Genomic DNA, 26,285 nt, shown 5'->3' with positions numbered 1-26,285 from the left:
GTGGCAGCGGGGCGGTACTGCGGGGGGAGGGGCTGGGGGAGACGCTCCGATACAGCTGCCGACCCCACACCCTGCAGTGTGCAGGGGCGGGGGGGGGGGGGGAATGGCAAGAGAGGCAGCTCGTCCCCCCCTCTGGGACATTGCCCCCCAGAAGTGTGCCGGGACCCCCGGGGGAAGGCGCGGGGCGTCGCTGCCCGCAGCACCGGGGCAGGAGCCGGCACAACCAGGGCAGGGACGGCAGGACACTGGGGACCTGGGACACCCCGACAGCCCCAGGCTGCGGAGACTCAGGGTGCAGCTGCCTGCTGCTCCCCTGAACGAGCCCTGCTGAAGGGGGTAGTGCTTCAAAAGCCCCCTCCTTGCACCCCGGGGGGGGCTGATGTTACATCTCAGCTACACTTTGGGTGGGATGAGAGCTGAACCCCAAGAGAAGGGGCCTCTCCCTGCTCCTCGCCTGCACCCATGACTCCCCTGGCACCCAGGGTCTGCTCTAATCCCAGCTCCATCGCCTTGCTCTGCCTGCACGCAGACAAATGCCCAAGCACAACTTTACACTCCAAAAAGTCCAAGTTGTCTCCACCTGGCAGGCATGATGGAAAAACCACTGAGACCTTCTACTTCCAGCTCCTGTTCACGTGGAGCTGAAAAGCCAGTCTCCTTTGAAGTGTCCCGTGCCCAGTAGCCCAGACTGTGGAGGAGGAAACATCTCCCTGCTGCCCAGCAGGGAAACCACAGACCCCCAAATTGCCATGCCCCCCTGGCAAGAGCAGCTCCCCAGGGATTTGGGGAGCAGCAGAGCCCAGAAAGACCAAGAAAAGCAGCAGGAGAAAGGGACCAGCCTGGACCTGACCCTGGAGAGAGGGAGAAGAGCAGAGAGCATGTCCCGGGTCCCAGGGAAGGGATTTGGGGTGCAAATCCAGCCTAGTGCAATCCAGCCCTGCATGCTTCTGCAAAATGGGGTGTCTCTCCTCTGGCCTGATCCCAATAAGAGCATCACCCCTAGCCGTGGTGCTGGGGGGGTGCCCAGCTCCATCAGCAAAAAGCAATCAGAGCCCTAAGAGCTGCCCGATGCCAGTCACACCAGCAGCAACGGCACAAATCCTGCCCTCCTGCCGGCTGAAGGGGAAGGAGGAGGGCAGGGGGAAGCCCCCACTGTGTCCCCAGAGTCTCTGCGAGCTGCTGGAGTTAATTCCAGGGTCACATCCTTCTCCCGCACCTTCCTGCTCTGGGAGCAGGTCAGAGGAGGCCAGGCTGCACAGCCCTGTGGTGGGTGGGTCAGCCCTCGAGGTCCTGTCCCCAGTAGGGACCCTGTGACACTGGCTGTGCCCTCAGTCCTGCAGAGGACAACCTCAGGGTGTGTGAAAAGTCCCATCCCCAGGGCCAGGGACACCATTCATCCCTCCACAAGAACAGAGAGAGCAGGTCACCCCCTCCAAGCCGAGGGACCCACCTAAGCGCCCTCAAGCAGCACCACTGCCCCCTGCATCCTCCTGTGCCCCAACATCCCTGCCAGGGAGGGCAGTGACACCCCTCCTGCCAAGCAGGGACCTGGGAGAGAAGCTGAGGGACAGACAGCTTCTGATTTAACCCTGGATATGGAAAAAAAGTGCTTTTTGTGCCCATTCCTGTGTTTTGGGCTCTAACCTCCCCCCTCGGCACCCCCCCACCCCCCCCCCCCCCCCCCCCCCCCAGCCTGCGACAGCGACCCCATGCTGGCCCGTGTTCTTCTGCGGGGGGTCACCAGGGAAGAGGAGGGAGCAGAGGGGCCGTGGGGCAGCAAGGCAAGGGGAGGGCAGACGGCTTGCAGGGGGGTCCAGGGGTGGCTGGGCAGTGGGGTGTGAAGCCAAATGCCCCCCGCTTTCCCTTTCTGCTCTCTGACTCCCTGAACTGGTTGCCTTGGGCTGATGTGTCATTTGTTCCTGCCAGGGGAGAGGGGACACCACCACCCCCCCTTTAAATTCCTGTTATTGTGGAGTGGGAGGCCGGGTTGGACCTGGTTGTTTAGATGACATCACCGAGCAGGTTGGGTTATAAAATGAATGAAGCAGAAAGCCCAAGTTCACTAGCTCGGCACTTCGCAGGCGGCAGGAGGGACCTCGGGGCTCCGCTCTGAACTTTGACTCCCATCGGTCCCGGCCTCTCCCCAGGGCTCCCCCCGGCTCCCCGCTGCCACCCGGCCCCCCTCTCGCTCGGCCTCGCAGGATGCAGATCTCACCCTTGCTGGCTGGTGGACTTTTACTTGCTCTGCTCTCCGTCAGGCTGGAGGCGAAGCCGGCGTCTCAGCTCCCACAGAAGGTACGGCTGGAGCTGCCCCCTGGCTCTTGCTTCTCTCCCCATCCCGCTGAGGGTCCTAATGGCACAGGGGGGAGACGTGGGGTGACTTTGGGGCAGCAGAGTCCGTGCGAAGTCCTCCTTCCCCATGGGCTTTTTGCTAGGGGCTAGGAGAACCCCCTGCTTCTCCAGGCTGTCCCAAGTGTGCGTGCCCTGGGGACATCAGCCCCGAATCAGGGGCTGGAGGGGGATGCTGTGTGCCCTGTACCCTGCGGGATCGGGGCTGAGGAGGGCATCAGTGGGCTCCCCGGTGTCACTGCGGGGGGGCCCTCTGTGGCGGGCACTGGGGCAGGGGAGCAAACCTGCAGTGGGGTGGGCAGCAGGTGCATGGCAGGCAGGGTGTGAGGCCAGAGCCCTCCGGGCAGCCCTGCCCAAACAGGTCAGGCAGGGGCACACGGGGTGTCCCCACATGGGGGTGCCCCAGGGAGCTTGGTGTCCCTCGATGCTGAGGAGGAGGGATGTACCAGAGGCCACCGACACTGGGTGGCACTGCCCCGTGGGCTGGGCACAGAGATGGGGACACCGGCTGAGAGGTGCTCCAGGACAGTGGTGGAACAGAACTGTGGGTGTCCCTGTAAGGAACCAGGGTGCAGGCTGCAGAGAAAGGGGTGATACGGGGGGGGGGGGGGGGGGGGAGGTGAATGGGGGTGAGCAATCCCAGAGCTTGGTGGGCAGCAGCCTCCAGCAGGGATACAGGGAGCCTGGGAGATGGGGGGCAGTAAGGAAGGGGTTGTGCCCCCCATAATTGTGGATCAGAACAGGAGGAGTGGGGGGACCCAGAGAACATTAACTAGGGGAAGGGACAGCGGGGAAGGGGATCCCTGGTCTCCCCACTGCTGCTGGGGACGTTCTGCAAGGCAGGGGCACAGGAAGAGCTGCTCAGAGCAGTGACACCCCTCCGGAGCTGGGCTGGGGGGCAGGAGCACACACACACACACATGCACCCCGCGTAATCTGAAGGGGCCAGAAAGCTGGCAGGGGACACAGTGACCAAAGGGGCCTGAAAGCTGGCAGGGTCACCATGTCCCCTGCCAGCCTTCAGGCCCCTTCAGGTTACTGGGGGGGGGGGGGGGGGGGGGGGGGGGAGGCGTGTAGTGACAGCAGCATGGGGGGAGGGGGTGCACCACCACTAGCCATTTTTGAGGGGGATGCAGTGATCCCAGCCGAGGGGGGTGGGGGGCACACAGTGACCAGGGCAGTGCTGGGGACCAGGGAACTTGGAAAGGCACCGCGGTGGCGTGGGGTGGGGGGATGCTCTGACCCCAGGGCAGGGAGCATGGAGTTGAGGGGGGGGGGTGGATACCCTGGGCACAGCCGCGGAGTGATGGTCTACACTGCTGGGGGGGGCGGGGGCGGGCGGTGCGGACAGACCCCTGCCCTGGGTGCGCAGCGCGGAGGGGTGCATCCACCCCGCTGCGAGTCCCTAGCGGGGATGTCCCCAGCCGCGGGGCGGGGGCGGGGGGGGCCCCAAGCGGCGGCGGCGCTCTGACCCTCTCCCCCCCCAGGCCTCCCGCGGCTCGGCAGCGGCGGCGGCGGCGGCGGCGGCGGGTCCGCCCGAGGCGGCGGAGCGGGAGAAGGAGCGGGACAAGGAGCGCAGCGGCAGCGGCAGCAGCGGCAGCGGCAGCAGCAGCGGCGGCGGCGGCGGGCCGGGCCCGCGGGAGGCGCGGGAGGCGCGGGCCGAGACGCGGCCGCGGGCGGGCTGGGCGCGGCTGCTGCAGGACCCGCCGGGCCGCCGCCACAAGGGGCTGCACAAGAAGGGCCTGGGCAAGGGCTGCTTCGGCCTCAAGCTGGACCGCATCGGCGCCATGAGCGGCCTCGGCTGCTGAGGGACCCCTGGCGGTGAGCGCGCGGCGGGGCGGGGCGGGGCGGGGCGGGGCGGGGCGGGGCGGGGCGGGCCCCCCCAGCGCGCGAGGTGCCGGTGGGCGCTGTTGCGGGCGCTGAGCTCGCCGAGCCCGCTGCCAGCGCGGCGGTGCTGGCGGGCACAGGGCGGGACCCCAGAGGCGGCCTTAACTGCACTCGCACCCCCCAGCAGCCCTCCCGCCGCGCGGCTGCCTCCCCTGCCTGCGCCTCTGTAGCAGGCCCGGGGACCCCCGGTCCATCGCCCCCGCAGCGAGCTACAGCCCTGGGCTCGGGGAGGGTGCAGCAGGGGCTCCGGTGCAGCCATACGTTCCCAGTCGCTCCCTGTGCTTGACAGACGCAGGTGACCTATGGATGCGCATGAAGAGGGCAGGGTACTTCTGTGACGGGAGCATGAGCGAGGAGCCTGTCTCAGACACACCCCAGTTCTCATTTAAGGAAAAACAGCACACAAGTTCCCCAGGTGTCTCCCAGTTCTGGTGAAAGCCAAGGGTAGCACTTTCCCAACTCCAGCTTTGCATCCGAGTGAGTTACGCAAAGCTGGGAGAAGTTCTTCCCACCATGCTCCATGGCTGCTGTGCTTGAAGGCGAGAGAAGCATCCCCACAGTGACCGGTTTGGGAGAAACACAGCAGCTCCTGGCCTGGCCAGCTATCCCCGAGGGTGCCGGGGGGGACTGAGGCACCACTCTGGCCAGGTCCCTGCCAGCAGGTCAGACGCAGATGAACTCACACCTCCACGGCCCTGCCCTGAGGGATGGGTGCTATACCCCTCTGCTCCCTCATGTAGTGGCTCCCCAGTATTCCCAAGGAATCACCCAGCTCCGGGCTCTAAGAAGCACACGCACGCTGTGCAGCCAGCTTGCACCCATCCTTTCTCATTAAATTCTCATCAGGGGAAAAAAAAAAAATATTTCTGCTAGACCTACAGCCAGGAGGAGCAGCACACCTCCCTTGGCCTCTCCCCTAAACACTAAATAGCCAGAAAGCAAAGGGTGAGGGCTTCCGTTGCCTTCAGCATCCCGCATCCCCACACCAGGATTATTCTTGCTTGGGACGGGTAAGCGGTGTTGTACGACAAGCACTAACAGGCACTCTGTTCTTGTTCCTTGCAGGGCTTTGAATCCATAGTCCATTTTCTCCTATCGTGGCCAGGCACGGCCATCCCCCAGGCAACGCCTAGAAGAGCAGAGACCCCCCGGAATGGACAAAAGATGTGGCTGTGTTTTTCTTTTTGGTACGAGGAGTCATGGCACCAGCTGTTTTGGTTTTGTTATTTTTTTAAAAAGTGCTCTCTATCTTATATATATTATATATACAAACACTCACCAAGACAAGGGACAGTGCTTTTCCAAGAGACTGATGAAGCCAGCTGTATAACGTTGCTGTTTGTAAATTCATGTCATGCATAAATGTATTTATGTTGTAAAGCTATTTATATATTGTTTATAAAGAGATATTTATAAAAAAATTATTTATGTAACTAAATGAAAAGTCAAGCATTGTAACATTTTTTGTCCTAAAGTAGTTGAAAAACTTTAAAAAAAATCATTCCATGTGGCATTTTGTAACCTGTCTTTATTTATCAAATTCACATACAATTTTAATGTCAGATTGACTGATTTTAACAGAGTTCAAGAAGAAGTTGTTCAGATGTTTTAGAAAAGTAAGGAGCAAGAAAAAGGCCAGCTGATATTTTAAGCTTTAATCCCATATGCAAAAGTAAACTTGTGCCCAATTCCATGATGCTCTGATGGACCAGATCCTGCCCAGCGTGGCGTGCAGCTGCAGAACCCAACTGAACTCCCTGCGAGCACATGGCCTCGGGCAGCTCATCTGTGCCCAGATCCTGAATGGTACCCGTGGAAATAAGCCCATCATGTTCAACAGCCTAGACATGGATTGATAGCAGCGAGACAAGAGCAGCGTTTGGCCTAGATGCATTTTAACTGCTTCCAGCCTGCAGGTTTGGGTCCAAATTTCATCCTGTAACTATAGCTTTACCACTGGGCGCTGTACGGAGATGCAGTCCCTGCTGACAGCAACAAAGAGACTGTGCTGGATCTGGCCCCCGGCTGTGCTGGTGGGAACAGAGCTTTATGCCAGAAGTGCTGTTATTCTAGGATCCAGCAGCTCCCTAAGTATCTTGTTGATACTCCCATTTGCCAAACCTTTGCTGCTAAGCTGTAAAGTCCCTTCCTCCAGCAGTGATTTATTTAACTGTGCCTGGGACAATACATAGACAGACCAAAATATACTGAGGGCTGCCTGGTAAGGATTCACGGACACAGCTGTTGCTACAGCTTCTTGCTATGTAAAGTGCATGAAATAAATTGTTAAAATGACTTGGAGCTCTAAAGGAAGCAGCAAGCGAGGGGGTGGGGAGCACAGCAAACACGCGGACTCCTGGATGAAGGCTCTTTGGTCTCAATCTTCAAAGAGGCCTTAGAGAAAAACAGAGTGGCAGGCGCCCAGCCCAGCCGTGACAGGAGTCACAAATTATGCCCTGACCATTGTAGTGGGCTGGGGAACAACAACCATTATGTTCTGCAGGGCTCCAGTGCCTAGGACAGGGCAAAAACAAAGTCACCAAGACCTAGAAGCAAAGAGATCCTTTTCCGTAGCAACCACCAGGAAACCATAGAAACCTCCAGCCAGACTCTCCCCAGCTATTAGAGAACATTAGGTTTACAGAACGAGGGGATTTATCCAGACACCCGACAGCTCAATCATCTGGTTAGGAGTGTGCACATGACATTTCTAGCCTCATACGTGCAAAGCCTCAATCAGAAGCAGGTACCCACCTCACAATGTCCAGGGTCCAGCTGGATGGGGAGCAGCAGCTGACAGACCACACAAGATGTTGCCTGTGGGAAACAAACTCAAGACCCTGGGAGGAAGGGAGGCAGAACGGGTGGCTGGCAGCCTGGTGCCCTGCCTGAGGGTCAGCTACAGCCTCCCAGAGATGCCTGTAGGTAGTGACAACCCACTGTCAGGGCTCCGCAAGGCAAGTACAACACTTCTGAAGGCCACCCTACCAGCTCCATACATCCTTAGCGCAAAGGAGAGACTGTAACAGGAGCTCCTAAAGAGATGCTCATCAGAGGGGACTGTCCACTGCCACCCAGCAAACCTACGGGACAATAAGGAATCACTTGCTGTTCAGACCTTGCGCACCAGGTCTGAACAGTGGTATAAGAAGGTGGTAGTGCCGGTCTGCCTCAGGGTCCTCAAGCATGAAGCCAGAGCACTGACCACAACAGAGTACCAGGTGGGGACCAAGGTGGGGCCAATTCCCCTTCCAGTTTTGGCTTTTTGCTGCAAAGCCAGAGCTGGAACGAAACCATCTGCATAGTGACAGAGGGGCTCTCCTCAACAGAGCAGAGGGAACTCGGTCTCAGGGACTCAATCCACAAAATTCGACCATCTAAGTGGGGCAGAACCTGAGGTCAGGTTGGAGGAAATCCCAGAGATCACAGCCTGGGGTTGCATACTGTCTCGATTCCCATTTCTCCTCTGCAGCGTACTCCAAGGGGAGAAGCACAGCCCCGCAGCATGGATTCCTTCCATCCACCAGGCTTCCTGGAAAAGAGCAAGTCCAAGGAAAAGGACAAAGCTGCACTGCAAAAGGACACTAGTTTGGCAGAAGGAAAGCGATCAGAGTGAGAGCTCCCTGTGCAGAAAGAGGGGATAACAGCTTGGCTCCTCGCTTTGCTGCTTTCGCTCTGACCAGGGATAAGTCACCCTGTCCCTCAGCATGCTGGTTTCCCACCAGCAGGATGGGAACATCGTGCCCATGTGGAGGGGGTGAGCCAATATGCAAGAGAGAAGGCAGAACTCAGGTGAAAGAGCACTTGGGAAAACTTCCAGATCCACTCAACCTTAGCACCCACATGGCACAGCCAGACCAGCGGGTCTGATGGGCAGAGAGTGGCACTGTGAGTAGAGGTCAGTTTTCAGAGCGCTGACAAGCACCTTCCTCGGTTCTGTGGGCAGGCCAGAATAGGAAATGGAAACGGCTCATTAGAGCACAGCAAGCACCTGGAAAGGCCACAATTGGGTCTCCCTGACAGTGGCTCAGCAGGAAACAAAGCCAGCAGGGAAGAGAGGGGCCACAGGAATCTAATTAAGAGGGGAGGAGGCATCACGTGCAGCAGAAACAAATCGATCTCACATCACTGCTTCCTTTGTGGGTCAGCTAGGTCAAATCCTCAAGACATCCAGCAAAAGGATCGAGGGCCAGCACTGGAAAACTCCCTTGCCACGTCCCAGCCAGACAGCATAACTGAACAGCGAGAGCTGTCCTGGATGCAAGCTGCAGCCTCAGAGGGGTGGCACCTGGTGTCTCAGCAGCAGGCTCAGAGAACGGCGTTGAGCAGAGGGTGGCAGGAGTCTTAAGCTCCTCTGCCCACACCAAGGTCAAACTAGCACCCACGGGACCTACACATTTACTGTGCTACCAGCTGAACCAGCAGCAGCCACATTCAGCTTCCAAGTGGGAGCACTTGCGACATGACAGAGGAACAGCCTCAATTTCTCTTCTCCAGGAGCTATTCCTAGCATGACATGAGCCACAGGCCTCCGGCCTGAAAAAGCATGCTGCTCCCTAGCGAAAAAGGGTAAGAGCTTTCTCCTGTGGTCTTGTACAAGTGCCTTGTAAAGCCCAAACAGGCCAGAGCAGACCTTGGGAGCTCCCACAACAGGGACACAATTGTCCTCTAACGTGTGGGAAATCAGTTCTGTACCCCCAGCCCACATTGCATGTTTTTCCCTGGTACCATTAATGCAACTTTTCCAAGGTATTTATTGCTGAAGGGTTACAAAGCCCAGCTCAGGTGACAGCAAATCCCAAACCAATGAAGAAAAAGAAAAGCCTATAGCCCCAGAGCAGGAAAGCATTGGAATTTTCCAGCTGGAAAAGGACTTGAGGCACTGAGCAGGGACTGCCGTGGGCAGCAACACACATGCCCCTGCCACTTGCTCTAGGACTTCTCCAAGCATGGGCTGCTTTCCTCAGAACACAGGAAAACAAAGGGAAAGGATCACAGGGCAGCTTTCAGAGGGAGCCTGCACTTGACACAAGTGTTAGTCAAAAACAAGAAGGGAATTGAATTCAGTCCCCTTCCTGTCAGTCAGCAACTAACCTTGTCAGAAGGGATGGCAGCACTAACTGAATCAGGCAATTCATTAGGTTGGGGCACACAGCAAAAGCCTACGCTCTCTGGAGCAGAACTACAATGAAAATCCAGGGTAATGAGTTGCAAACTGCTTTTGTAAATGACACCTCTGCAGTGACTCTGGCAGGCTGGGAAAAGAACTAATAGGAAAATCATTAGGTAGCATCCCTTTGATATTGTTGAAAACGGCACAGGCTATTTTTCCTGCCCCCTCCATAATTAACCTGGCATATTACCCATAATACTCCAGGCTGATATTCCCACAGTGGACCACTTCATCTGCATCAGGGAAAAGAAGAGTATATGGTACGCAGGAGAAAGATGACTTCTAGAAAAACTTGAAAGCTTTAAGATTCCCCTCCTCCCATACATACGCATCTTCAATTCCATCATCAAGGAACCTCTGCCCAGCCAGGAGACCAAAGCACTTTACAAACCTGTCGCAAAGTCAGCATGGAAGAGAGAGGCTGTCTTGGGAAATGCAGCTGCAGAGGAGCTGATTTGCCCAAAGTTGCTTTCTGCAACAGCAGAAGCTGCAATAGGACACAGCTCCGTGCTTCGCCCCTTATTTACAACATTGTCCTTGATTTCCATTACGCTAAACCAGGCAACAGCCTGTGCCTCCCTAGATGCAGAACAGCTCTGAGGAGCAATGCCTACCCACCTGGTTTGTCTGCCAGCAAGGAGAGGTGTCATCTCACAGTCATGATGTAAAAGGTATAGCATCACAGCTGGCAGGTGATCCTGCAGGAACTGGTGCTCTCTAACAGCTGTGAAGGTGACAATGAAACACCAAGACATTACTGATTGCATTGCGTCAGCACAAATCAGCCTTAGGACTGTCCTGATCATGAGACAGCAACTGAAACATCAGGGCTGGTGAGGTAAACAGCATCTTCAGAAAGTCTGGAGGGCTATACAACACTACTTCCAAACCTCATACCCGTGAAGATACAGCCCTACGGTCAGACAAGCTCAAAATACTCACAAAAAGGCTGATCTCTGATGGAGCAAGGCCTCACTCTTCTGGAAACACAGAGGTATCACGTGTGCATGAGATCTTAAAAAATGCCCTAATGATACACAAACTCACAAGCCTCTATAGGAGACCTGAAGCTGTGCAGGGACACCCTATCTTCTACTAAAATTACACCAAGCAAGGATTACTGGCACAAATTCTTTTGCGCGCTATGTGGACACATGCATTTCAGGACCATTTAAGGACCTTATGGCAATCCCATTACCTGTAAGAATTTCCAGTGTATATGTTCATTTGTTAGAGCAGGGACATCTTTTCTTGATAAGAAAAAGCCATGGTCACAGCTATCAATACTCACGCAACCTGCAGGGCATCTCACGAGGTCTACACACTATGGGAAAAAAGAAACATGTGTGCCTGTGTATTTGGAGACAGGGAGCAAAGTGCTGCTCTGCCTAATCCTTTGCCTGGTTCACTAACCAGAGATGGAGGCATCACAGCGCCACTGAGAAGTGCAGCCTAGGCAAGGGGGTAAGTATGCACTCTTTTTACAGCACACCTCTCTTACCTCTGGTAGCTCTGTGGTAGGACCAAACCTGATGAAATATCAGCAAAATGTCAACACTCCCTGAGAGACACCGACCTTCGCCATGGAGCAGAGTGAAACAACGACATATTTCTAAAAACTCTGCCGAGAAATTCAATCAGTCTGTCCGGTTAAAATTCCATAATAAAAATATAAGGTTGAGGTTACAAGTTGGAACTGAGATCACTTTAAACTTTAATGTACCTTTCTTGATGCCCCTGGGTTACTCTCTCTCAGATTACACAAAAATAAGCTAGACAGTTTCAGGTTTTGGTTCCCTGGCAGTAGGTCAGCTGCTATAGAGGACTTGGTTGGGGGGGAACCAACAGAAAACTTTGTATGGTACTAGATGCCAGATATCTGGCTAGCTGGGTCTATACAGTTGTGGGGCAGGTTCTTTAATTTCTCCATTTCCCCATTACTCAGAATAATAAAGAGCAGGTTGTTGCTCTCCGTTGCGAAGTTTGCAATAGGCCTACAAATGCATAAGCTTTTTTGTTTATTTGACCCCAGCAGGAGGTAGGCTTTGTGTCATTTTCAAAATCAGACGCCTCTCTGAACAGCTTAGATGCACTCATGTAAACCTGTACAGAACTGAAAGTTTAGGAAAAGTCTGATTTACCCATACGATTTGTTACGTTCTAATACCGCTATCAAAATTGATGGCACTCTCCCTTCTGCCTCCCCTGCAACAAGCCCAACTTCCTTTTTGCCCACGTGGACCAAAGCATTTTCCCCTCACAGGATAATCAGAACACTAAAAGCAAAAACAAAAAACACCCACAGGGTTCTGTATCATTTTCCATTCTTCCAGGAACAGAAAGCTGTTCAGCAAAATGCACTTTGCAGGGCTGGTGGAAAAATGGCCATCTCTTACCACCGCTCTCTTCTATGGGAACAAAAGCTTCACTTTCCCCAGCTCTGCTGGTCCTACTCCTGCACACGATTCACAGAGAGAGACCTGCAAGCCTGCGTGCAGCTCCACAAGCACCCGTGGGACTTCAGAAGGCTGCACAAGACTGACTGCAGGACAGGTCTCTAATCTGAACACAGAAAGGTCTGTCAGCATCACTGACTTTCCCTCCTGCTTTCAACAGAAGACTAAGCTAGCGCTCAACTTAATTAAGGTCGTGAGGAGGGAAGCAAAAGAACAATAGATTTCAAGCCAAAACTTTTTTTTCTGTAAGACTGACATCAACATTGCTTTATCATGTTCCAGAATTGCCTGATGTTAGCTGGTATCAACTGAGTCACAGCAGGAATGCCAGGGACATTTGTTAGCATGAGGCACAGCTTTAGGGCTAGGGCAGTCTACCAGCACTGCAATCAGCTGAGATCCTCTCTTCCATTTTCCAGCTCAGTGCTCAATTCCATATTAAACAAGCACTAGTACAAGTGGAGCTGCAGAACACGAAGCTAGACAATAAAGCCCTGAAGAGCAGGGGGAAGGCAGCTCCATCTACTTTGTCTCCCTCCGGGTGGAGGAAGCAAACAGAAGTTCAATAGCTCAAACTCTGTCCTGCTGCAATCTTGAAGTGAGCTGCAGCTGGAGCAGCCCATTGCTGCCATAAACCAAAGTAGGACAGGATGCACTCCCCACATCAGGGAGCAGTGTCCAGCAGCGCTCACACAAGCTGTGTTAGCTGCCTCCAGCAGGCACATGCAATACATGGGAGTCTGCATTAAATCTACCTCTGCTTTTGCCTCCCTCTCGTCCCCATAGCACAATTAAGATCCCCAGGCACTCCCCACTCGAAACCACCTGCAATTCAGCTCCCAGCAGCCCCTAATTCACACAACTCTGTTCCGAGCTGCTGCCCTCCCTGTAGTCACAGGAAGCCAATGCAGTCTTTATCTGTTGTCCTTCTCGAAAGGCGTATCACCTCCTGCATCCTTCCCTGTTAACAACTATGCCTTCTGCTTCATTCCTGGAATAGCTTCTAACTCTTTCCTTCAAGCCAGATTCATTAACCAGCTGCTGCAGAGCTGTTTGCCTCCCCCAGGTACTCTGTGCATGTCATTTGTTAATGACTCATCTCAGCCTGGGCTCATTGCAAAGACGCCCCCCTCCTTTTGCGGCACCAAGCACGTCGCTGGCACACCAGGAAAGCCAAACGCAAACAGCTCAGTTCCCTCCAAAACCCCATTCCCTTCCCTGTCCTCTACCACCATCAAACATGGGACAGCTCTTTATTCAAAGTGATATTTCCTCCCGTGCTTCTTTGCTGATCAAAGGCAATGTGTACCGAAGCATGAATAAGATCTTCACCCCCAGCCAAGCTTTGAGAACAGCAAAAACCTAAGAACAAACCCGAAAACTTCCAACACACTAAAGAACTGTATTCCCTCCTGTAACTGGCAGGGAATAAACACCAAGGATGCCAAATTCACATCTATTTCCCCAGCAGACCGTGGCTTGCCGAGCAGCTAAAACAGTTTCCAAAGGCATTTGTATTCCTCCTGCCTCTTTGCAGGACTGATATTAAAAATGGGAAGGGAAGAAAACAGCTAGTGAGAACCACAGAATCTCTCCTCACTAGTCAAATCCAGCGAGGAACTGGATGACCAGTACACTGCAGCTATCCACACAGAAAGCCAGAAACACTCAGTCCGCTTCCGTCACACAGATCTATTAGACATGGGTACACAAAGTCCACGTACACCTCCCGAGAAGCTGTCAGCTAAACACTGGGAGAAGCAAGTACTGAAGCTAGTACTGCCACTGCTTGGGAAACAGTTCCCTTGAGGTATAGGGGAAGGCTTCGTGTTCGGGAATTTTTTGGCTAGCATTTCTAGGGGAGAGAGAGCTGGCAAAGAATCAGGAATCAATGGACTTGACCCAGAGGACGCTGGATGGGGGGTATTTAGATCCACCCCTCAAGATTAAAAGCTGGTGTGCCTGCACTGCAGGAGGAGAGGAATTTACTTTCACAAATATACAACAAGCCCTGTGACTGAGGACTGAAAACACGCAGACGGCAATGAATTGTGGTAGCAGTAAGAGGAAGGCACGTGCGTTGCACAAGTAAGTGCCGGCAACAGCTGGCTCAGGACTGGAGCATTGTCACAGTACTCTGCTTAAACAGCTCCCCTGCCCACTCACAGCAAGCCCTTCTCTTTACAGCCCAGAGGGCAGTGAAATGCAGGGGCCAAACTACAAAGCAGCTCTCTGCTAGACCCAGAGGAAGGCACTGTCTGGCCTAAGACAAAGCACAACTACGAACCTTCCACAATCGGGCATCAAAGGTGTTTAGGCCCAGGGCACTGGGCTTAGCTACTGGCTTTGCCACAGATCCTTCTGCACAAATTTGGACAAAGATGAACTACTGACAAAATGCGAAGAGCACCTCCCTGCCTCCCAGAAGCATCAGGGAGATTAGTCAGACCTGCCGTTGATTCTTGACATTACATTAGTAAGAATCAAGTAAATGCTCAAGTGAACAAGTGCTGTTGGACTACAAGCCTAAACCAGCCTCAAAGCCAAGACTCCAGACCGTCATTAAATCAGCATTTTTAATTTTTTCTAAAATGTGCTTTTTTGTGAATTGTTGTTTCAATGCCAACCCCATCCTCCCCCTTAAAAAAAACCCCACATCTTGCCAAACTGGGTGCAAATGACCTGAAGTTAATCTGTAACAAAATAAAAAACACAAAACAAAGGCTGAAATGCTTCAGAATCACAACAATGTACAAAAAAAGGGAGGAAAATACAACCTGAAAGTGTTCAAAATTCAGAAAGACTAGTCAAGTCCATTGCTTCAGCAAGGGGATGCTGCTGCGACCCTTGCCAGTGGGTCCTGGGCCACCAGCCTGCCACGATGTTAAATGGGCTCTTCTCCCATGCAGACCACTGTCGCTAGCATCCAAGGAAGAGTGAATGTGTTCCCCTTTGAAGGTATCAGTGGGGGAAACAACTCACAGGCAGCTCTGGGAGGTCACATGACATTCAGAAGAAACAGTTTCTGGTATACCCCTAACCACCTGCAAGAAGGAAGGCTTGAAAGAGCAGCCTGCTTCCTCCTTATTGTACTGATGCCTCAGAGATGCAGAGCAGTGCTTTAAATCTGTGAGAGATTAAAGGGCTTAGTAAGGGCAGTAAACAGACAGTTAAGTAAACAGCCCAGCACTGGATCTCATCTTCACAGAGCGAGGTAGTGTGAACTTCACCCCAGTTTAAAATAGACAGGGGTAGTGGAAAGGCTGAAGACTTCCATGTAAAGCAGCTCCTGGCCTAGAAACCTTTCTGCACTCCCTTTGGGAATGAAAATATCTGTGTTGATGGCTTTCTCACTCCCAGCCTGGCTTTGGTAGCCACACTTCAACCCTGGGATTCAGACACTGGCTACAGAAGTTCTCCCAAGATCTGACTTACTACAGCAGCTTCCTCAAGGTTAAGCAGCAATGAGACTGGCTGGGAGGGAGAAAAACTGTCCACAGATTTTTTTTTTTCCCTGTCCCTTCTGGTTAGTCCCTCTCTTTAGAAGTTCCTCTTTACAGGACCAGAACAGGGACACCCTGGAAATGAATAGGGCTGCACAGTGTAACTTAGCCAGGTGCTGCTAACTGGGAGCTGTATTCAAACGGGGCTTTTATTTGCCAGCCTGGAAGGGACTGGCCCAGAACCCACTGAAAAAGGAGACGCAGGCCCTTTTTTGCTCCTCCTGTTGTCATTCCTAGCTGAATGACATTTAGATGGTATGTTCTAGTGACGGCTGGAGACCAGCCCTTTGACTTTGGACATCTTCTTTGTGGGCTGCCTTTGTTCTGTGTGTGGAGGGCACTCTCGCTCTACCAGCTGCTGTTCCATCTCCTGTGCCGACGACGAGGCTGTAGCTTTTAATGTTTTCTTTATGTTTGTGACCTGGCCAAGAAGAGACAGTGAATCAGCATCTGCTTCTTCCTCCCCTCGCAGCAGAAACTCTGTTCATAAACATATTGAAAAACCTCTGGAGTGTAGAGTGGAGATTATAAAATAAACTCTCCCACCAGAAACATGCTCTGCACTTGAGTTTATTAAAGGTAATGTTTCATTCTCACTTACAGCTAGAGTTGTTAACATTTCCAGTCTGAGTCCAATATAGAATAACAAGAGATTACTTTTTATTTTCTAAGAGAGAATGGCACAATATTATACCATCTTTCTCGCTGGCTGGAGGGACCTACTACTGCCTTGGTGCAGAAGGCAGCCATCCTACCACGCTGTTGGCTAAAGCAGGAAGGACAAAGGAGACTGTGAAAGAAACAGACCTAACACTTAGGACAGCACTTGAAAAGGGAAAATTCCATTAGGCCTAGCTGCCTGTCTGAGCCACGGATACTTCCTAGAAGCAGGAACAGAAGTTCGTTTTGTGGGAGGCAGCAGTAGTGCTTCTGCTACTCTGGCTGAAAAGGAGAGATATAGCACCAGGCATCACACACTGTCCCCTGGAACCCTGTAGGGCTCACCAGAAATACAATGAGCAAACTTTAAAACACTCCACAGGCCAAAACAAGTTGGAGAGTCAGGTGTGCCAACTCCAGGCCAAAGGCATCTGGCAAACCAAATGTGCTATGGATACCAATCAAGCCGCCAAGCATATGCTGCTTCAGAAGGCAAACGTAAACCTGCAGGGATGCAGCACTCTGCAAGAAATAAACCCTGAGCGAGTGTCTCGGGAGGCCCGTTTTCACCTTTACAGCTGCATCAGCCAAGAGCCGGTCTCACAACGACACACACCTCCGCGGCGCTCAAATCGCGTGCCTGTGCTGCCCCCTACCGCCCAACTGCGCACGGGACAGGGGCAGGAGCGCTCCCAGGCCACGGGGCCGAGCGTGTGACCCCGCAAAAGGCAGCTAGCTGCTGAGGGCACTTTTTGCAAAAGCAGCGAGACTCGTGAGGTTTTTGTTAATTACACTTTCAGGTTTAGAACCAAGAGAACCATTTTTCCCTTCCTTCCTGCCTTGTACAAAAATAACAGAACTGCCTCAAAGCTCTCTGTTAAAAGCACACTTTTCCTAACAAATCAATTCAGGAAACCATAGCTAGTGCAGTCACCTAGCCTATATTTATAAAAATTTATAAAGAAAAGTTCCAGCCTGCTCAGAGCGGGCAAATTTGATATTTGTGGTGTTACTAACACAGGGAAGCAGATGGGTCTTCTTCCTGCCTCAAACCAGCACATCTGATATGCATGATTGCTAGCCTACTTCAGAGAAGCCATGACCATTAACCAGATGTTACCAAGTTATTTTCTTCAATAAACAAACATTTATCAAAAAGCATAGCGCTGTCTGAAGTGACTCTGTACCCACCTCCATCTCTACCTGCTGCTGAGTTCGGTGATGATTCTCTTTGTATTGGTTGGCTCTAAGTACTTGCTGCTCAATTCCTAAAAGAACTGCTTCACAACCATCACACCTGCAAGACACAAACAACGTCCAACAGTGTTCATGAGTTCTCTCTGGAGCAGCTCAATCAGGCAATCTGAAAAGTCACGCTCAACTAAAAGTTTAGATTATTAAATTATACCTCCTACTTAAGAGTTCCAAAAAGCTGGCAAGAAAAAGCTTTGCTGCTTACTTGATGTATTTCACAGCATTCTTTACAGAGTCCATGTGACTTTTACCATCAACAAGTGTAGGTTCAATGCGCTTTAGACTTCCTTTTGAGTTAGAATTACTGCTTAAACAGGGATACAACACATTCTTCAGGAGTAACATTTTAAAATTGAAGAAAGAAGTCATATTGAGATAATCCTCCTGCCTGTTAAGTGTTCAAAAGACAAGAGCACTCAACACAGAACTTGTAACTGGAGGGGATGGAAAGGGAATTGGCAGTGGGTTCATTGTTACCTTGCAAACAATGCTGAAAGGTCCTGGAAGCTGCCAGAGCCATGCCACCATGACAGGATTGAGAAAGCTGGAGTAAAGAAGCAAAAAACCTGCCCCCACCTCAGATCAACATATTTGCCCAGCAGTTTAATTACTGTTCATGCACTCATTACCATAGCAACTAGGAAGCAATTCCCAGTCAGCTCAGAACCTGCCACAGGCTCCACAGGCTACAGGGAATTTCTCTGGGTGGGAAGGGAATCCTACAAAGATGAGAAGCAGCTTCCTGGCAAAAGTACAAAAAGATAGTACCACACTCCCAATATGGCTGCATATAGACCGCATTTATAGGAACAAAAAGGCGGCAAACAAAGGCATCTGAAACTTCAACCGTGAAGTGGCAGCCCCTCCAAAGAACTGTGATTCTCTAGAATTTGCCCATGCAGCTCTCATCACAGTGAGAAAGGCTGAAAAGTAATGGATAGTTCTGTGGTTCTTTATCAAGTGTAACAGCAGAAGGACCACGAGTCCCGTTTGGCACATCTGTTTAAAAAGGCCTTGACCCTTCACTGGGGTTCTGTCATGTAAAAGCTATAGTGAGAGCAGAATCTCAAGACTTAGTATAGTTTGGCTTGATACATAACACAAATGGAATTGTAGATGGGATCTTGCAAAACTTGCCCAATAGACTCCTCCTCCAAGTGCCTACTTACAGCATAAGACTCCTGATAAATTGAACATGGTGAAATTGAACCAGCACTTGAAACTTTAAGGAATAAGAAAAACACACGACTAGCTATGTACAAGGAACAAGCAAGGTGGAGAGACTGCCTCACCATTCCTGGAGTGTTTTGACAATATTGCTGATGTCCTTCTTCTGAATGTCTCTGCCGATACAAAAATCCACCTCTAGCACCTGGTTTCGTTGATCCAGCTTCCCTTGGATAATATCTGTATAAACTGCTTCAATAATTAAGTCTTCCAGCTCCCTCAAATTCCTCATATCCAGGTCCTTCAGCAACACAGAATAGGGAATGCACTAAAAACAGCAAGTCCAAGAATAAGTTAACAGTCCTAGGGCCAAAATGAACAGCTAAGTCTCAGAAGGTCAAGACCCAAATGTTTACTGTATATTACACTTGAACCTCAAAGTACAGCCGTGACTGATCACGGCAGAAGGCAGAACAAACATCTGCTACTGAGCTACGTAATACTCTGACACAACTCTGTTAATTCCTAAAGCTTTGGCACAACTCATTCTGGATGAAAAAAGGTAATGGGATTGCAGAAGAAATTAAGAGTGTTGCTTAGTTTTCTCTAGAACAAAAAGTCAGCATTTTTAAGAATGATTCTTCAACTCCAGCAGTGAAAGTCGTCACACAAAGTTTCCCAGCACTTCCTGACCAATTTGTATGGCAGTTCAGACACCCCCAGATCTCATGAATGTCCCAAATGCAACACAAGAGAACACTATATTACTTTACTAATTGCAGGATTTTTTGTGAGTACTGATGCAGTCCAATACAACTTCAGAGGAGTTGATGCCATTTTCAGAAACAAAAACAAACAAAAAACCAACTGCTATCACACACAGTGTACTTTACCTTCATTCTGGAAGCCAGGCTTACAATCGTCAAGTGTTTCAGCTTGTTTTTTTGAGTCACTGTTAATTCAGGCAGGTTATCTTTGTTTGCTGTTAATGTTAAAAAGACAAGATTTAGGACTTTCCTTCAAGAATTATATAATCCAGGCTGCAGAACTTCAGCCTAGTTAAACTACACTAAACCCTGCAAGGCTGAACTTGTCCAGCTACTGTGGGTGCTGGTGAGCAGAAAGCGGCTGCCGCTGACAAATCAGCACACCCAGGGCGAGAGGGGAAAAGTTAAAAAACAAGTTGGCAATTCCACTCTTCTCTGCTTCTTCAGTAATTCTGGATTTGGAATTAGAACGGAATTCACATCTGCACAAGTGGTGTCCTGCCAAAATAGTTGGTCAATGCTTTGTTTCTACCACCAAGTCATTTTTATTTCATTAACAAGCTGAGAGAATAAAATCTTCCCCCTTCGCTGATCTGGTTGTAAATAAAGCTGGTTTTATTTCTCTGAAGAACTGCAGTATTTTGCCCTGAAAGTGTAAAGTACCAGGCTGAGGAAGAGAGGAGAAATTACTAATCTAGATGGCATCACTGTCATTGTATTATATCCATGTGCCTCATGAATATTTAAAAACAGAAAGGAAACTGGCGGCTTTCCAAAGCAAAGAAACTCTTTACAAGATCTGCTTTAATGGAAATTAGTGTTTCAGGGCCACTCAAGTTCTCCCATCCATCCCACCTCATTCAGTGCTCTACATTTTGATTACTTCTCACACCTGTTTTTTTTCTTTACTAGAAAAGGAAGAATGAATTGCACTGTCACATGCTAGGACACAAGATCCATGCACAGCAAACACATCTTCTCATCAGTCACAGAATTCACAAGGCTCGTGTTGCTCCACAGCCACTGGAATTTCCAGTCCTCACACTTAGGATGCCACTTCTCCTTACAGGAACCAGATAGCTCATCCACCACAGTGACAGCCAGTACTATGACAGAATTATTTGTCACACTCTGCAATGGTCTGGGTTAGGCTGCTACCCACAAATGAAGCATTAAATTGTAGCAGAATGGAAGTATAAGCACCAGAGATAAAAGCACGTCTCGACAGATACTAAGATGATTCACACCTAGTCCTTCTTAAGCTGTATAAAAGTCATTATTTCGATTTGTATTCTAGCTAAGAAATTCTTCATTTTGTTTCAGCAATGCCGTCACAGAATAAAAGGTTATCCCATAAACCTTATAGATTGTTATAAATAATGCAGAACAATTTTGTCTAGGTTTTCTGCAGCTTCCATAACCGGTATCATCTAAATTTCAAAACAGGTGTCTGAAATTGCATTCTGCAGAGGTAAGCAGCCTGCGAACATCAATGAATACTGCTACAGACCAATTCAATGCAGTGCTGCAGTCCAATCCAAACCAGTAAAACACCACAGTCTCTAGCCCCTCCTTCATGTCTTAGCAATTAAAAAGCAGGCATGACCCACAGACACCCTGGGAACAATTCTCCTCCCAAGCAAATTCTGTTCTTGGACACTTTCACCCAGCCACACTACACCAGGTACCACAGAAAGCAAAGAACTGCCTCTTGCAATTCTAACAGGCAAGCCAGTCTCGTACTCTGCAGACAGGCGGCAGTCCCTTACCTACATAGTCTGGGTACGTTCCGTATGCAAACAGGTTCAGCAACTGGAAATAAGCAGCATTAGACCCTTCAGCAAGCTGGATGGGAAGAAAACAAAAGAAATTCCACGTAACACAGTAACAGCCAACACGACCCTGGTAGGCAACTTCTCCAGAGAACGTTTGAAGTCTACACAGGACAAGCAGTACCCAGAGAAGCAATTATGCCCCCATGTTAAAGAGCAGGACCCTTTCTAAGGCCTTACGAGTAGCAGCATATTTCAGCAGTTTTAGAGTCAAGATGATCCAGCCATTTCTATGCACCAGAACTTAGGTATAGTTTGGACTGTCAACTGCTTTGAACAGCACTTTAGGAGGTAAAAGAAAAAGGCAACTCAATTTCAGCTGACAACCTACAGGGCCAGCTCTTCTTACCATGTGACAAGCAAGCAGGCAATGGTGTTGGTCGGTTAAGCATCCTTGCTGTTAGTGGGAAAGCTAAGACAGCTTACCTGAAGAGCCACAAAAACTTCAAAGCAAAGCAAGCTAGAACATTTTAAGTTGAGTGCATTTGAAAGTAATAGCGCTTCTCTCACATGCAAACACTTCACTGGAACAACTGCAGCACCAAGCAGTGATTTTTATTGAGTGGGGGTTTTCTTAATACCATTTGCTGCACACAGATCCAGGAAAAAAACTTACTTGTGATTTGATGCTGAATAACCATAGAGGCATTTTTCAGCATATCTAAGAGCCTGTTTGGAAAGCCAAACTTGCTGTACGCCACATTACCCCAGCTGCAGAGATACTCAACCTAGATTCCCTCATTGTAGTAGATGCAGGTGCTGGCGAGGCATTCTCAGTAAGAGCTCTGGAACTTACTTTCAACCTTAGTTTGAAATGGTTTGGATTTGGTTACTACCCAGGCCTGATACACTAGACATCTGTTCACGAAGACTTTTGGAGAGCACTGAAGTTATGCTTTCCAGGACAATGAAGAAGTAGAAAGGGATTTTTTCACTGCTGGCTGGCTAGGTGCCTTCTTAAAATTGTTACTGTGCTGCTGCCAGGTTTTTGCTGTATTAGCAATTGCATTAAGGTAGCAAAGCTTTATATAGGCATTTCTTAACATCTAATATATATAGGCAAAAGCAATGTCAATCTCTCATGCTCAAACATCTCAGAACCAAGATAAGTCATGCCAGGCTTATTCCTGGCACAGAAATTTCCCACATGGGCTGTCTGTGGAAACTTCTGGGTATCCCTTATACTGGGAGTGCAAAAGGGGCATTAGGACAGAAACTCATCTCTTACCTCTTGTACATTTGTTAACTCCAAGAGCTCTCCAAAGACATAAACCCCAGGAGCCTCCAGCACTTGATTTATAAGGGCAGTCAGAGCAGAGCCACTTGTACCTTTGGCTAGTAAAATAAACTGCTCTAGAAGATTGCAGGATGGTTTCTGTTCTCCTGCCATTCTAGGTTTTCAATCTGTCAACAGAAGAACACAATTTTAATACATCCTTTCTCCTCTGCTGAATTCTGTCTGGCAGTGGATCAGAAGGTATGCTCAGCATAGTAACATTTCTGTGTCAGCAGAGCCAGGTCTTTCTTCAGCAGAGAGCGGGCCAGGAACCCAGCAGGTTCAACTGTTGATTTATCTGGGGAGCAAAAACAATTCACACAATATCTGAGCAAAACTTCTGCAGACTGTCTGGTCAGTTCCCTAAAAGGATCTAGCTACTCCTGCTAGTAGGAAAGTTTAGATTCCACACTGTTTTCAGACTTCTACTGATGCTGCCAAATAATGCTAACTGCAAATATGTTTATTATTATGTCTGTTAGAGGCCAGCTAAGACTTCCTCCTTCCTCATTACATAGCTTCAAAACAGCAAATAACTTAATGTTCTGTGAAGAACTGATCCACCTTGTAGGCCCGTGCATGATACTTTTTGCTTTGACGCTGACCGTAGGTAAAGCCTGCGTACCTAATTCCTATTGCTTTCTGAGCCTAAAAGGCAAAAAGAACTGTGGCCTGTAAGCAGCTTACCAGCCTACTTTGTATAGTTAAACTGTTTTGGGTTAACTGGAAAGCTTAAGTGATAAAAATACTCTTTCTACAAAGGGCTCTATTTAAGTCTCTGTAAAGAGAGGTCTTTGTCTTCAGCTGCTGCCTGACATTTCTGGTGTGCATGTTGTCTCCCAGCATCAATTTGCTTTTGAAATGTAAACCACTATTTATTGACAAGTCCAACAAAATAAGTTGCTTGTTTACAAACAACTAAGAAAAAACTTCTGAGGCCTATTATTCAAGACACTAAACAAATAACTTAGCAGATAAGGTTTTTTTGCATTGTGTTTGTATTGGACAATTATCAAATACAGCATGTAACCTTTGGTGAAGAAAACCAAGCACCAGAGAACTCATTCTGTGTGACCACTGGGACATCTGCCCTTGCAGGGGAAGTACAGTTACACAGGTGTTTGCACTGTTTTAATCAAATTAAGACTCGTGAAGGCAATGCAGACAGCTTTCCTTATTAGTCAGATTCTAAAAATACACATTACTCCATTCCATTACACCTGCAGGTGCAAACGGTCTCGACCCGAGCAGGCAATCTTTTGCACTCTCCACACAAAGATTTCCCAGCTCTCGGTGTAGCCTCTTTGGGATTCTTTTTATCAGAGGTACACACACAGCCGGACTGAATAGCACCTCGGTTTCGATTGAGAAATCCCTGCAATACAATAACGCTCAGTGTGGCTTCTCAATACATCTGAGGGTGCATCAGTACTGCTCTCCTCGCTCACAGATAAGGAACAGACACAGAGGACAGGCAATACTCTCAGGAGAGCAAGTGAACTACTGCGTTGGGAATGAGATCCAGATTTCATGGTTCCCAAGTTGTTGTCCTCCCTCACAGGTAATCAAAGTACACCTGGTGTACGAGTACAGAAGACTAGCTGGCTTTCTCCATGCCCTGCTAGGAAAAAAAACACCAATTCTTTGTCCCTTTTTAAGGTTCAGACAAGCACGTTGCTATTGCAACCTGCCTGCACAGCCGTGTCACCGGGACTGCCCGGCCACCCCTCAACACAACCGCCTGGCCTTGGTGAGAGGTGACTGAAATACAAATAGGGGACACTTGAACAGAGCTTGCCCAAAGGCTACCAAAACCCACACACGGGGATAAGCTGGGCCTCTCCCCCCGGTCACGCCTTGCTGCGGCCCCTCTAAGGTACGCGAGGGGGTCCCGCGGCGGGGAGGCCGGCAGGCCCCGCGGGGGGGGGGGGGGGGGGCGCGCTGCGGAGGCAGCCAGGCCCCCCGGCCCCACAGACCCCCGGCTGGACCCGCGGGCCCCGCCGGGCCGGCAGCCGTGTCCCAGCCAGGGGGGCGAGCCCCGCCGCAGGGGCCGATTTACCCGGGATCCCACCGCCGGGCCCCCTCGCCCCTCACCCGCCAGCCCCGGTCCCCGCTCGTTTCTCAGGGCTCGGGGAGCAGCACGCCCGGCAGCGCCGGGACGCGGCCGCGGAGCGGGGAAGGGAGAGAGTCGGTACGCGGAGGGGCGGGCGGGAGGCTGCTCCCTCCCCCGGCGTTACCTCTCCGCCTGGCCTCCGGTCCTGCCGCTCCCGGTGCCGTGCCCGCCGCGCCTCAGGCCGCCATGATGGCGGCGCCGGTGTCCCTCGCGCAGATCCTTCCCCCGGAACGCGCGGCCGCGCACGGAACGTTCCGGCCCCGGGTGGCCGCAAGGCTCGGGCACAGCGCCCGGCATCCCGCGGCAACCGGGCCGCCGTCCGCCCGCCCGCGGCGTAGGGGAGGCTGGCCGGGCCCCCCGGGGCCGGGCCCGGCACGCTGGGCGTGCTGGCGGCAGCCTCCGCAGCAAACGGCGCTCCCCGGGCGGCTGCTCGGTTACAGCCAGCCGAGCTGCCGCCTCCCGCTCGGGGACGTGCGGTGCCGTGGCAGCGCGGCGGGGGGCTGGCACCCCCAAATGGCCTGTGCCAAGGGCCACCACCGAAAGGCCACGCACTTTAGCTTGTACTTTGTTCTGAAGGTCCCTTCCACATGCACAGGCCCATTCCTCTTTCGAGTGCTTGCCCACACCGCTGCCTTCAGGGAGGATTAAATCTGTCATTTTACGGCAAGAACCGGGCCATGGCCGAGGAGCTGCAGCGGGGCCACTGGTAGACTGAACGGTTGTGCAGGGCAGGACAGTGGAGGCTACCAGCCAAGCCCCTTGGGCCGGTCCTCCCGCAGTGCGAATGGGAAAATGCCGCCAAGAGATGGGGTGAAAAGACCACAAGGTGCAAGAAGTGATTTTAAACTCCATAGAAAAATGGCCCATAGAAATGACACACCCAAGGGCAGAGCAACGTCTGTGATGTGGGGGAGCAGGGAGGGAGCTGGAGGGGTTGCAGTCCTTTCCAGGACACAAATCAGGAGCCAAAGGACTCTTGAGGGGGTAGAAGAGCAGGGGTGGAAATGAGAGCTTTCGGAGTTGCTGCCCTTCTCAAGGTCTGTATGCTGATCTATGTCATGCTATGAATAAAGTGTGCTTCTGCTAAAAATCCTCTAGCTGAGAGTGAAGTGCTTCTGGCTTTCAGTCAGTGAGTCCCTGAAGATCAAACCGTAGACCAGCCCAGTCAGGAGGGAGAAGCTTTCAGGGAATGAACATCAGAAACTATTAGGAAAACTGATGGGGCTTAGCCTATACCTCAGATACACCCGCAGTGGGTCCCAGGAGTCCCATCTTCCAGAGAAAGGGTGTCAGACAAGCACAGAGATGTGATGCTGACACTCTGAGCTTCAAAGCAAATTGGATGTAAAAAACGAGGCCCTGCACAGCAAGGGAACTCAGCCAGGGCTATAACAAGCCATTCAGTAATTTACTTAAGCCACACTTAGATCTCATCTGTACAGGGAGGGAGAATTACCTCTTTAATCACATCCTAAACAGGCCCTCCACCATGGTTCATGTTGCCCCACAGACACGCTGGAACAGTTGCCTTGGGCAAGTAGTGCGTGGCCTCATTTGTCTCAAGACTCATTAAAGCTGAAATCCCATGCCTAAATGGAAATGGAAATATATGATTGTGAGCTATTTTCCACGGATCTTTTTTGCAACCGTCTGCTGGAGCCTGTGGGTAAAAATCAGCTGTTAGCCCAGTGTAGGTCAGCCAGGAGGGTCTTTTCATCAGGCTGTCCCGACACCTCCCAACAGCCGACAGCCCGGCTGGTTGACGTGAACTTTGGAGGACAGCATCAGCTAAGCTCAGCTTTTGGGATGGATTTCTTTTTTTTAAGAGAAAAATATGTGAATGCCCAG

The 26,285-nt window shown here is 51.0% G+C and overlaps 2 protein-coding genes across 4 annotated transcripts; one reads left to right on the top strand and one right to left on the bottom strand.

Annotated features, from left to right (window-relative positions):
• Nucleotides 1-2,086: 2,086 nt before the first annotated feature.
• On the top strand, nt 2,087-6,715 carry NPPC (natriuretic peptide C). The gene is made up of 4 exons (XM_040613571.1): nt 2,087-2,295; nt 3,837-3,945; nt 3,988-4,170; nt 5,302-6,715. Exons 1-3 carry the CDS (start codon nt 2,203-2,205, stop codon nt 4,155-4,157), a joined length of 372 nt encoding a protein of 123 aa, XP_040469505.1. The 5' UTR covers nt 2,087-2,202; the 3' UTR covers nt 4,158-4,170; nt 5,302-6,715.
• Nucleotides 5,745-24,668, bottom strand: COPS7B (COP9 signalosome subunit 7B). Of its 3 annotated transcripts, none has more exons than XM_040613737.1 (7): nt 24,562-24,668; nt 22,277-22,452; nt 20,986-21,061; nt 19,343-19,431; nt 18,575-18,777; nt 17,220-17,325; nt 5,745-10,133 (listed from the first exon to the last, which is right to left on the bottom strand). In XM_040613737.1, exons 2-7 carry the CDS (start codon nt 22,436-22,438, stop codon nt 10,089-10,091), a joined length of 681 nt encoding a protein of 226 aa, XP_040469671.1. In that variant the 5' UTR covers nt 22,439-22,452; nt 24,562-24,668; the 3' UTR covers nt 5,745-10,088. The 3 variants fall into 3 exon arrangements, with proteins under 3 accessions (XP_040469671.1, XP_040469670.1, XP_040469672.1); XM_040613736.1 differs by lacking the exon at nt 5,745-10,133 and adding an exon at nt 14,424-15,789 and having other exon boundaries at nt 24,562-24,667; XM_040613738.1 differs by lacking the exons at nt 5,745-10,133; nt 20,986-21,061; nt 24,562-24,668 and adding an exon at nt 14,424-15,789 and having other exon boundaries at nt 22,277-22,359.
• Nucleotides 24,669-26,285: the final 1,617 nt, after the last annotated feature.

Source organism: Falco naumanni, chromosome 13 (genome assembly GCF_017639655.2).
Source record: "Falco naumanni isolate bFalNau1 chromosome 13, bFalNau1.pat, whole genome shotgun sequence".
Classification (NCBI taxonomy): domain Eukaryota; kingdom Metazoa; phylum Chordata; class Aves; order Falconiformes; family Falconidae; genus Falco; species Falco naumanni.
Note: the sequence above shows the minus strand (reverse complement) of the source record. Positions and strands in the feature narration are given on the sequence as shown.

Bases quoted from the DNA above. Each gene is read 5' to 3' on its own strand.
- COPS7B (XM_040613736.1), bottom strand. From the start codon at position 22,438: ATGGCAGGAGAACAGAAACCATCCTGCAATCTTCTAGAGCAGTTTATT. The intron at 18,778-19,342 runs GTAAAGTACACT...TGCTGTTTTTAG, and splicing joins GCCTGGCTTCCAGAATGAAG to TGCATTCCCTATTCTGTGTT. The intron at 17,326-18,574 runs GTGAGGCAGTCT...TGTGTCTTGCAG, and splicing joins GTCAAAACACTCCAGGAATG to GTGTGATGGTTGTGAAGCAG.
- NPPC (XM_040613571.1), top strand. From the start codon at position 2,203: ATGCAGATCTCACCCTTGCTGGCTGGTGGACTTTTACTTGCTCTGCTC. The intron at 2,296-3,836 runs GTACGGCTGGAG...CTCCCCCCCCAG, and splicing joins CGTCTCAGCTCCCACAGAAG to GCCTCCCGCGGCTCGGCAGC. The intron at 3,946-3,987 runs GCAGCGGCAGCA...GGCCGGGCCCGC, and splicing joins CAGCGGCAGCGGCAGCAGCG to GGGAGGCGCGGGAGGCGCGG.